Source organism: Alosa sapidissima, chromosome 21 (genome assembly GCF_018492685.1).
Source record: "Alosa sapidissima isolate fAloSap1 chromosome 21, fAloSap1.pri, whole genome shotgun sequence".
In the NCBI taxonomy this organism is placed as follows: Eukaryota; Metazoa; Chordata; class Actinopteri; order Clupeiformes; family Clupeidae; genus Alosa; species Alosa sapidissima.
The window spans coordinates 18,546,798-18,559,212 of record NC_055977.1 but is presented as its reverse complement, the minus strand read 5'-3'; the positions used below and the strand labels follow the sequence as shown (position 1 = coordinate 18,559,212).

Here is a 12,415-nt window from a genome sequence, read left to right as displayed (position 1 = left end):
TTGTGTGAGTCAGCCTGTAGATTCGCGCACTTCTCTAAAAATAACAGAAAGATGATGCGATGTGCTGCTTGTTGCCAAAAACTGAAATCGAGTTAAAACGGCTCAGATCTACGTACAGCAGACAGACCGGTATTTAAGCATCTTATGCAACACAACACAACTGTGTGAGTCAGGTCAGCATGTGTATATTTAGAGGAGTATTTGGAGCACAAACACAGCACAGCACACACACACACACACACACACACACACACACACACACACACACACACACACACACACCACTGATATCCCCACAGACATCCGGAGATCTGAGGAATTATCACAGACTGTCGGTATCCATGGAGACGGTGAGACCTGCTCTGTCTCCCTGGCTTGACAGACCAAAAAAAAAAAAAAGAAAGAAAGTAAGAAAAAAAAAAACAGTGTTGCCAAAGTTCTGACAAGAGTTCCAGAACATTCTCCCTGTCTGTTGGAGAGTGACAAGGGTGCAACTGAGGTGTGACTCAGACAATACTGACAACTCAGGGTGTCAACAGACACCTGCTGTGGGGCAAGACTACAGTGCCTCTAAAAGCGCCAGGGTGGGTGGATGGGTGGGTGTGGGTGGATATGAGAGGTGGATGGAAATGTGTGAGGACAATGCTCCTGGTGAACTAGGAGGGGGGTGGCGCAAAGGATGCTGGGAGTCCTCAGTCATGCTCAAAGGCATGCTCAGTATACCTGGGATCCTGATAAAAAGGGTCGACGCTTGACGGTCTGTGTCGGGTTCGAGCAGGTAGGGTAAGATAGTGGCTGCGACCACAGAGGAACAGAGAACAGACAGATGAATGAAGAAAAGGAGACTAAGAGATGAATGAAAAATGAAAAGAGACACTGAGAGAAAGCGAGAGAGAGAGAGAAGAAAAATATAGATAGAAGAGAGAAAGAAACGAGACAAATCCCCAGGTTCAAGGGAGAGTGATAGAGAGAGACAAGGGACAAAATGATGGCAATGCCAATAGTCCAATGGTAAAAGTCAAAGAAAGGCACTATCACACTCTCTTAAGTCCCTATGCACCTCTATAACTTTGTTTTCACGTGACCTGAAACGGGTATAGGAACAAAGCAATCTACCTAAGCTAAGCAGTTCAGGAGAATCCAAACAGCTTTTTTATTAACAATTCCATTTCAGGTAAAGTGATGACAAAAAGATCTATTCCATTAAATGTCATAACACGATGGTGACCTCACCTAAAACATCAGTTTTGTAATTGGCTTTTGTGTAAATCAGGGTGTTGTTCTTAAGTGCTCTAAAATGTGACCTTTCAAGGCTATCTCACTAAATCGAATAAAAATGTAGCAACATAGTCTTTGGTGTAGGTGCAGTAGTACTGTACATAATTCAAGGGTATTAGTACCGCTACCAGTAGGAGTGGTCAATTGGGATGAATAAAGTAAATAATGTTTACTTTTCCATATCTAGCATGTTTAGTATGCCAGTTAGCTAGCTGACGTCTTTTGTTTCATAGTTTCACGCAAACTATGATGGCCTATAACATCTGGGCAACATATGCTATGTTAGAGTGTTCAATAGAAAGCTAACACTGTAACAGGAGGCCTAACTTGAAGTTGTCTACGAAAGTTGTGCACAGTAGAGTTAGCCATTTCCAGACTATCAGTTATGGCTGTGTGGGAGCTACGACGGTGCTTGACTAATTTGTGACTGATTCCTGGAGGATCACACGGTGCTCCCTGTCATGACTGGTCTGAGGTGTGGTGTGCTGTGTGCTCGTGAGCCCTACCTGTCGGGCGAGTACCGGTCTTCTGACAAGCGATGCCGGTCCATCCTGCCAGTGCCGTATAGCGAAGGCCCCCCTCTGACGCCATGATCCAAACTCCGACTGTGTGTGTGAGAGAAAGAGAGAGAGAGAGAGAGAAAGCGAGAGAGAGAGAGAGAGAGAGGAAGAGAAACAAAGGCAGAGAGAGTGATACGAGTGGATAGGGGGAGACAGAAGGAAGTAGACAGAGAAAGAGAGAGTCAGAGGAAATACAAAAAGTCACTCAGACGATTAAAGTAAACCTTTTCCTCTTGACTTCTCTAATGATTCTTCTTACAAATATCAACTTTCTTTGACCACAACAGAGAACAAAAAACTAGCTCCATAGACCATCTTTACACTGCAATGTGTATAGTGGCTAACTGATTTAAATACAGTTGTTCGCTGCTAATACAACTCCCATGACCCTGTACCACAGACGTAGCATGCTATGGTTACCTTTGGGGTGGAGGGACACTGGGGGACCGTGAACGTGTACGGATCATGTCCGACCGCGAGCAGTGGTTGGACATGACCTGCTCAGGGACCGATAGAGTGGAACTCTGGAAGTCCCTGCCATTATGTCTATAATCTGCAGACACATAGAAACAAAGTGCAGACAAGAATAAAAACGTCAGTCTATATAAACATGCATCTAATGAATACAACCTAAGAGGAAAACACTTCAGGTAGCATATAATGACTGCCTGAGGATCCTGCTGAAAAAGCCCAGGAGAACCAGTGCAAGTAGCCTAAGCTCTTCTGTGACTCAGGGCTAAGCACTTTACAGGCTCTCTTGAGGAACCTAATGTTTAAGTTCATGTCCCGACTTGATGAGTCTCAAAACTTTATTATAATGATGCTCACAAGCCCCAGGTGCAGCTCAGTCAGATATCAATCATATTTATGGAAACATTGGTATGGGTGCCTGTTAAGACTCTCATGAATCAGAGTATGTTTTTATGTGTTTATGTATCTATTCCTTTTTTTTGATGAATATGGTACTTTTATGATAATACTTTTCAGTTGTGTTTTCCAGTCCAAGAGATGATCTCTCTTTCTCTCTGTCTCTCCTGCTTTATTTCTCTGTCCTCTCAGCTTTGGAGGCCGTTCCCCTGCACTGGCCCGGGCGCATCACTGACTAATCTTCTCTCTAGCAATATCCTTTAATTTGATTTGAGCCTCTGACGCTCCGCTGGTCAGGAAGTGTGAAAACACACACACACACACACACACACACACACACACACACACACACACACACACACACACACACACACACGTACGAACGTATATATGTACAAACTAGACACACATAAGCACTGAAACACACACACACACACACTTGTGAGCATACGCAAGACTCAAATATGGGTCTACACACATGCATGCCTATTCTCTTTGAACTTTTTTAGAACCCTCTTTGAACAGTCACACATGTACACCCAAGTTAACGGCAAGAAACTTCTCTGACTGAATACCTGGCTTGGAATCTTTCAGAAAAGTATTTTGACTTTTATTTTGATTGTGTTAGGTGGTGTTCAGTTCTTAATGACCCTGTATGAAATGTTTTGATATTTGTGAATTATTGGAAATTGAACATGTCTATTTACCATTTCATAAATATACTGGTATGGAGGTGTCATCTGTTAGGCCTTACTAATATTATACAATACTACAAAATGCAACAAAATACTATGCATGAATTAAAACTAATCCTGTTAAATGAATTCCTATATTTAGATCACCTACAGAAATCAGTAAAGAATTCTGTGCTCTGTCTGTGCATTGACTTTACCTGAGATTACACCAATTCCGTCTTCACAGTCGTAATCAGAGAACTCACTGTCGCTGATTCGCTGGGATCCTATTGGAACAGAACCACAGAGAGAGAAAGAGAGAGAGAGAAGAGAGAGAGAGGAGAAAAGAGAGAAAGGAGCGAGACATTATATATGAAGGTTAGTTTAGAATACAGGGTGGTTTAAGAACACTCCGCCCTTCCTTTCCCTCCGACCCCTGACCTCTAACCCCCTCCTCAACTGTAATCCAGACCTGGTTCAGCTAGGGGCTGCTAATCTGCATCAACACAGGTGGCAGGATATTCTGCACGAGACAGCAGGGGGGTTTACTTGCGTCACCGAACGTGAACAACACGTTTCACACTGACTAGAGTGTGAGTGTCCATCCAGTATTCAACCTCAAGATGAACTGCAAAAGTTGCAAAAGTCGCAGTACAAAAAGAAATTTTCTTCATAAAAGGAATATTTGTCACCAGTGTACCATGACAACACAACTATTAGGAGCTACTTTACTATTCATAAACTAAAATTATGAAAGGAAAAATAGTATTTAAAACAACTCCACACTGACAAAAATATCTACATCCTTCTCTATGCAAGAACACACTGTTAGTTACAGGTCAGATGCTAGTTAGGGCTTTAGCTGACCAGGGAAAAGGGTGTTGTTTTGATATAGCAAGCAGGTGTAGCAAGGAGTGGATTATGGTAACATTGACAATATATGTGCAGTTAGCTATTAATAATAAAAGAAAGACACAACAACATGGGTTCCACAAGTGAAGACACATCACACGGGTGACAACACACATGTGTGTCAATACTGGGAATAGACTGGCTTAATAAAGACTATTCGTTTGTAGACTGATATGGCTTAATGGACAGAGAGAAAAAGACCCACTAAGACAGAATGTCTATTAGAGTAAAGTAAGAAGTACTGAGTGAACAGAGTAATATATATATATATATATAGAGAGAGAGAGAGAGAGAGAGAAAGAGAGAGGGGGGGATCGTTATGCAATCGTTATGCGATCTCTGGAAGATCAGTAGGAATTGCCTGGTAGCGTAAGGTTGTGGGGGGTATCAGAGTGGACTGAGCAACAAAGCACATCTCCTTTGGACAGCTCAGGAGGGAGTCAAACACGGTTCAAAGTAGCTAGAGTGTAAAGCCACACACACACAGGAACACACACACAAACTCCAATAGCTATATAGCATTACCTGAATTGGCATAATATGGGCCTTTGTCTGGGTGAAGTGTAAATGAAGTCAAAGAAACCAAGTCAAATGAAATGAAAACAGTCAAGACATTAGCAAACATAAAACAGCTCCCACAGCTTCACATTGGAAAAGCATTTGACATGCCATGTACAAGTAACATGAAGCTGAGTTTACAGCATGTCTGTGCAAGATGTATGAAAGCACGTAGATGTGTTGCTGTGTGTGTGTGTGTGTGTGCGTGTGTCCACGTACTCTGTAGCCGGCGTGTGGGGCTCTCCCCCTGAAGGAGCCTCCTCTGCATGTAGGGGGAAGGGTTGGGCAGGGGCATGGAGGACAGGTCGTGCGTCTGCAGCTTGTACCAGTGGGGCTGGTCATCCAACAGAGCCGTCTCCAGCTCAATCAGAATCTGACCAAACACAGACAGACAGATTCTCAACACAGTCTGATCATAGGCACTCATAAGATCCTGCAAAGTGCAATTTTAATATATTAAAGTTGACTGGTATAGACTGGGTTCAAATTAAGTTTTATCTATTATAGACTGGGGTACAATTGCAAATGCTAACTTTGCCAAAGCTAACTTTGCCAAATGAACTGAGCCAAAGCTGAACTGTGACTACTGTGAACTGTGAATTAACTTTGGCACTGTATACAACTGAACTGAACTGAAAACTAGTCTCTCCCAGACATCGATTAAGCCAAGACCTAGACTTAAAGAGAACTTAGGCAACCTTGAATTTAAGAAAGGCACTATATTAATGTAACTTATTAACTTTAATTAATGAAGATTTTTACTGAAAAAAAGAATATTTTTTTATAGGACTAGGCTTAATCCATATATCCAAGAAAGCATCTCTCTGAGTCTGAACGGAACATGTCGTGCCTCCCCCAGGAATTCGCTCTCCTCCTCCCGGACCCGCGCCTGGTCCCACAGCGTGATCTCCAGCATGCGCTCGCGGAACTCCCGCCGGTGCACGGGCGAGTACATGAACGTCTGGCTCCACTTGGGCTCCAGCGACTTCTTCACTGTTTTCGTCCTCCTCTTGCTCTTGTCACTGAGGTCGATTAAAAGAAGAAGTAAAAAAAAGACGTATTTTAGATTATAACTGTACAGTAATATGATGATCTGTACTTGACTTTAAGCACACTAATCCGGGTACTCCTTCACCATATTCAGTTGGATTTAAGACAAGAAGGCATTAGGTGCAATTAGATATTGAAAATGTCAGAACTTTCTCACAATCTACTTTGTTTTGTATTATTGGGCATCTAAGTGCATTATCACCCACACAAGTCACTGTCATCTTTTCTTCCATGAATCAGGCCATGAGTGTCAACTTTGATGTTCAAGACTTGCTCATGGTAATTACCTTCTGTCGGGGAGGAAGTAGATTTTCACATAGGGATTCCTGGGTCGCCCGTCTTCCCTTGAAGGCAGGTCTTTTGCCCCTAGGATGGTGACGATGAGCTGGTGGCCCACCTTGTCGTACCAGAGTTTCACCTGAAAGCAGACCAGAGTGGTAAGGATCTGAAGGTTGGAGTGCAGCAGGTAGTAGCAGGTAGCTAAGCTCCACTGCATAGCACGAGTCCCAGTCTTAAACTCTGGCACTTGCCACTGGCATGCTACAGAAAGATCTTCAAAGCTCATTTGCATTTCTATCAATAATAAATACTGTTTAGATTTAATTGCTCTATTTATCTTTAGACTGGTCCTCCTAAAATAGCTAAATTCCTACAATTAGACCAAAAATGTAATCACAATAGACTACTAAACTACAACATGACTCAAAATGCAACAACTACAATATTAACTTTAATATTCTATTGAAGCTACTCTATAAGGTGGTGCAATACTTTCTTAACAATACACAGCACTGACTAATTTAGCCAAAGACATTTTAGGGCAATCTACCAGGTGTCTAGCAGTCTACAGGCTTAGCCTGGTCAGTCTGTGGGTCTCACCAGGCCATCTCTGGCTCCTCTGCCCCATAACAGGAGCATAGGAGATGACACTCGCAGAGACCAACCAAACTAGGAGCCCCTATGTAATTCCTGATCGACCCAAACAGAGATGGTACACTTTCAAAGCCTAACAGTCCAAAATGGGAAAAGAAAAGATAATGACTAAAAGAAAAGCATACTGTTTGGAAAGGGTGAAATGGTTTGGTAGAGAAATGGTTTAAACAAAACCACTGAGAGCAAAGTGAAAAAATCTTCAAAAGGAGCATTACATTTCAATGTTCACAGCAGCAAATAAAAACATATGAAATGAAAAGGAAATCATAAGGAAATAATAAAGCTTTGAAAGTCTAAAAAGTTGCAGCTGGATAGGCTTCATCATTTGCGTGGCCCAAAAACCACTTGAGCACATCTCTGTCATGCTTGATCCACTGGACTACCACAGTCAGTGTCACATCTAGTAGATCTAATCAAACAGGAAGGATGGGCAAAAGCTTGAAGCCAATGGGGCGCCACTGAGACGCCACTGAGAAGCCGGGGCAGTTGAGGTGGTCCAGACACCAAACATACTACTGTAATGAGGACTTGCAAGCTCTTGCCCAACCTTGGCAGAAGATCACTAGGCTAGGGAGGCTAACCCAACTGCTTTTCTACAGCATTAGTCTGAGGGCAACAGGAGACACATGCAGCAATGCAAAAGAAGGCATTCATTGCAAACTAGAACAATGCAGATCACTTCCCATCGGTCATGGGCTAAGAACTAAATCCAAACAAATTGTACCATACTATTTCAAAAATGTTTTTGGTGGAGTTTCTTTTCCCCCCAAAGTGTTTATTTCTCTTGGTTGTGGTTCCCAGAGCCTAAGCCTATAGCTTATGCTATACATTTACTTTTCAAGGTGTTTCACAGGGTGTTCTTCACAAAGGTACAGTATACTTAGGAAAATGCTAAAAGACACCATTACTTGGAAACACTTTTTCAGTGAATGCAATACACTTTGATTTACTGAGAAGCTGTTCTTAGTCAATCTTTCCAGAGGAATATCTAATACCTGTTGATTAACTGCCCACACACTCCACCATTGGTACAATTTGTTGCATTCACTATGATCGATATGCTGCCCTTTGTTGGAAAATGCAATTTACGTTTTTTTGTTTGTTTGTTTGTTTGTTTGTTTGTGTTTTAAATTGGGACATTAAAGTTTTTACATCTTTCCAGGGAAACAAGGACCTTTGTTTTTACTTGGTTACCTATTTGTTTTATTTCCCTCCATTAATTAATCATCAAAAGCCCAAAAAGATGAATCACCAGTCACATGAATCTGTAGCTTTTTTTTTTACTTCACTCTGTCCATATCACCTGGTGAAGATTCAAATTCTCGTGTCCCAGATGAGTGTAAAAATAACATTTAAAGAGACAGAGCATTGAATGAGCATCTTTTGAAAAAAGAAAAAAGACAAAAGGAAGAATGGCACTGAGAGTTTACAGCAGTGTCACAAGCAGATTGTCTCTTTAAACACTCCCATTCAGGTCAGTTAGTCATGCAGTCTGCAAGTCAGGCCGCAGCGAGATGGCATCAAACGCGTTGGAAATACAAAACAAATGGCAAATGGAATGCCAGCAATGGCCGTTGGAAATCATACTATTGATAGTGGGGGCATAAGAATCAGTCTGACAAAATGAGAGGGGGAAAAAAAGAAGTTCAAAAATAACGCCAGGGAGTCAGACTGAAATGGAGCCATTTTCCTACTATGCATTTTCCAAATAGTTCAGAGGAAAATAATGAGTGTGAGAGGTAGAGAAAGACAGACAGAGGGAAAGAGAGAGAGAGAGAGAAAGAAAGAGGGAGAGTGGACAGAGGTCTGTCAGGCAGATTGTTACCTGGACCCTAGGGACAAAAGGCGTGGTTCTTCTACTAAGGCATGGACTCTGGGTAAGCAAAATTAACAAAGAAAACAAAAAATATGCAATAAACCAAAAACCAAAACCCCCAAAACTCACAGTGACACAACAAACCAAAAACAGCACTTAACCGAGAGGAGATTCCATCTCTTCATGCCCTTTTAATCCCTTCTTTTCTCCTTACTTACATATCAATTTATTCCATGTCAGGAATAAAGAATCAAGAACAGAGAATTCCTTTATAATTTCCCTTAGAATACAATGTCATGATATTTCACTCATTTTCTTGTTTAAATTGCTTCAAATAGGACTGCTGATATGCATGTAAATGCGGTAAAAACACTGCATCTGGTGTTGTTAGTATAACCAATGTCATGGTGAAAGTGTCGTATATCAGTGTCTCTTCCTGTGTCTGCTGTTTGCTCTGCTACTGTGAAGCAATGCAATATTTAAAGCAGGTTGTCTCTGTGTATCCCTATAGGCTAGGTTGGCCTACTTATAACTGTCTTATTCCCCTCTTTGAACAGTGTGTGAGCCCTCTATGTGTGTGTGTGTGTGTGTGTGTGTGTGTGTGTGTGTGTGTGTGTGTGTGTGTGTATGCGTGCGTGCGTCACAGCACACACATGCGCACTTTTGATCCGGGTGCAGACACACGACTGCAGACTTCAGCATTTTAGATTAAATCTCCCTCATTCCAAAAGGAACAAAAAGAAAATCTACAAGAAAGGAAAAAATCGAGTGAAATCATCAAAGCTCCCCTCAGACACACACACACACACACACACACGCACACACACACATAGACACACACACACACACACACACACACACTCATGGCCCCTCCAAGAGCCAATGGCAGCAGAGCTCCAAAGACATCTGCCAAGACTAGACTTTATCCTCTCCTGTCTCTTTGCAGGATAAATTTAATTTATTTTAATTAGAATTGTCTTCAGACAAAAGGGGAAAAAACATTTCCAAGCGACGTTCCATTCACTGACCAAACAGCATGCGTGGCTTAATTTGACACTGCATTTTTCCTCATCCTCTCTCATGTAAAAATATACAGACTGAATTTAAAAACATTACTGACAACTGTGTAATTTTATAATTTATGTTCAATATTTTGTTGACTAAATACCCTCTCACTGAACAGAATAACTGTACTCACACACACAAACACACACAGAGAGGCACAACAGCTAAGACGACCAATACAGTAGTTTGGCTTCCCTAGGCGTGAATTTTACCTAAAGCAATTAATTACACCGACACACAAGGTAACATGATATATCACCCTGTGACAAATTGGGCCCAACTCCAATTTAGGCAGCCTTGCCGAGTGGAGAGAATCCAAGGCCTTATCTCCCCGGTGTGTCACACGTCTCCTCCAGCAGCAGCTTCGCGCCAATCTTGTAACGAGCTTGAAAACTAAGTATACATTTTCCATTCGGGGATTCAGTCTAAGGCCTCCGTGTCACTACACAGGCGGTGAGGCCGACCGAGTCGGGTGCATTTTTTTGTTAAGCCAAGAGCCAGGAGGGATAAACAATGAGCTAGACTTCCCTTTCTTGCCATCACAGAGCGCGCTTTAACTAAAGTATGCTAACACGCTAGCCTTCAGCTCATTCAACCAACTGATGCGATTCAGAGGTGATTCAAGTTGAACTATAGAGAGTGGAGAAACATGTAAACAACAGTTTAGAAAAATCTGTGTTACTGAATAAGCAAACCTCTCCATTGCATCCACTAGATCACACAAATGACACACAGAATTCCTGACCACATAGCTGACTTTATAAAACAACATGAGAGTAAATTAGAAAAAAACAATACAACAATACAAATTCCACTTTTTAGCAATAGAACCCCATAAACAATCATCCCAATCAGCGCCGTCGGCGGTTGCCATGGCTACTTACTGAGAGCTGTCCTGATAGGTACTGAGGGGCGTCCCTGAGCATCCCAGGGCTCATGGGGGAGGTGACAGAGATGGCAGGGCCCATCTTTTGGGATTCAAAAGAACTGGAACCTGGTGGATCACACACACACACACACACACACAAACACACACACACACACATGAACACACACATACATACACACACACACATGCACACACATGTACACACATGCACACACACACACACACAATCACACACAAATCCCAGTGAAGTTTGCACATGTCTCCATCTCAGTTCTATTTTAAACGCTTATATGTTTTTCAAGTGGCCAAAGTAGCATCACTGCAGATACTACAAGAATTCAGCTGTCTGGTTGCCTGAACATTGACTACTTGTATGACCTAATTTCTGGGAGTCCAGAGTACTGCCAAACAACAGCAACTACATCCAGTAGTGAGAATAAACAGAAATTCTGAGTCACTCACTTGATTCAAGTTGTCCATGTGTGCTCTCTGGTATTCTAGAAACATCCCTATAAAAACAGAAACAGTCACTCAGTCACAAATTGTCCCTCTACATGTGCTATCTTAACATCTTATCAGGACATATTGTCTTCAATATTGTCCAACAGGACATACGGTTTCAAAAATGTCAATGTGTCCAAAAACTAGTGTCTTTGCTGCTCAACACTTTTATAGTCTAGAGTCCCATGGGTCAACTACAAAATGGAGGGTTCACGTGTATTACTTCACAGGTGGTAACATCAAGACAGATAGGTAATATCAAGACAGGGCTGTTTTATACGGTGCTCAGCAACTATTTAAGCTGCTACTGCAGGTTTTATCCCCTGCTGGGATGGTATATGTATAGCTTCAGCCAGCAGGGGGAAAAAAAGGACACATAAAAAAAGAAATCTTTCCTTACAGTATATGACCACACTACTACACATCCATCTCAATGGGCCATTCAGCTTCAAGGTTTGGTCATATTTCACCTCTCTTCTCTAATGTGAAGCCCAAAGTTCCTTTGAGGACTGAATGCAGGCCACAGGGCAGGCTGCAAACCCCCCGTGGAGGAGGGGGAGGTCGTTTGTTAGCGGGCTGGCGAGGAGGCTTACCCGATGGGCCGCGAGACAACCAGCTCCACCTGGGGCTCTGGCTTGGATTCGAGAATGATATTGTAAACTTCCTTGAATGTGGCGCCTTGCAAGACCCGTCCATTCCACTCCAGAACCTGATCACCTAAAAGAGTGGACAGAGGGGGAAAAGTGAGATTAAGCTCCCCCCGTCCAAAAACAAAACTACCCAAACTACCCAAGATATTCCTTGGTTTCCAGCAGTTACATTACACAGATATGCTTAAAAAATATGAAATACTAAAGAAACATATAACACAACCTACAAATATTTAGCTTTAACTATCAACAGTTGAAGTTTTGGAAATTAATTTTATTAAAAACTAAATAAAGCAAAATAAAAACTTTTCAAAGAACACAGCATACTGAGCTACTGTGGATATGAAAGGTAGGTGTACCTGGTCGGAGGTGTCCAACAGTATCTGCTAGACTCCCTTTCTTCACCTTAGTGATGAAAGCACAAAGTCTACCAGATTCTGTCATCTTCCCTCCAACCACCTGTCAAAAAGGAAGTGGAGTGAATTTCGGTGAATGTCAAAGCAACTTCTGATCAGATTCTTCACAGCATCCACAGCTTTCACATCGTTTCTAGGGAATGGTGTGACACTTGTATTCATTCATGACTTCACTGACTTCATCTCAAATGGCATAAAAATGTCTCAACTGATATCAATTTGACTGACCATAAGCACAGTGAAATA

The 12,415-nt window shown here is 42.1% G+C and overlaps 1 protein-coding gene across 4 annotated transcripts in view; it reads right to left on the bottom strand.

The window, feature by feature from the left end:
* The window catches only part of rims2b (regulating synaptic membrane exocytosis 2b), a 116,302-nt gene that overhangs the window by 49,163 nt on the left and 54,724 nt on the right, over positions 1 to 12,415 (bottom strand). For all 4 annotated transcript variants that reach the window (XM_042076056.1, XM_042076057.1, XM_042076059.1 and 1 more), the window contains exons 9-20: positions 12,113 to 12,212; positions 11,697 to 11,820; positions 11,065 to 11,111; positions 10,598 to 10,707; positions 8,658 to 8,705; positions 6,187 to 6,317; positions 5,700 to 5,871; positions 5,069 to 5,222; positions 4,817 to 4,843; positions 3,598 to 3,666; positions 2,259 to 2,391; positions 1,785 to 1,883 (exon numbers count right to left, since the gene is read on the bottom strand). In XM_042076056.1, coding sequence (XP_041931990.1) covers positions 1,785 to 1,883; positions 2,259 to 2,391; positions 3,598 to 3,666; positions 4,817 to 4,843; positions 5,069 to 5,222; positions 5,700 to 5,871; positions 6,187 to 6,317; positions 8,658 to 8,705; positions 10,598 to 10,707; positions 11,065 to 11,111; positions 11,697 to 11,820; positions 12,113 to 12,212 — 1,214 coding nt within the window. The remainder of the gene's footprint in view (positions 1 to 1,784; positions 1,884 to 2,258; positions 2,392 to 3,597; positions 3,667 to 4,816; positions 4,844 to 5,068; positions 5,223 to 5,699; positions 5,872 to 6,186; positions 6,318 to 8,657; positions 8,706 to 10,597; positions 10,708 to 11,064; positions 11,112 to 11,696; positions 11,821 to 12,112; positions 12,213 to 12,415) is intronic.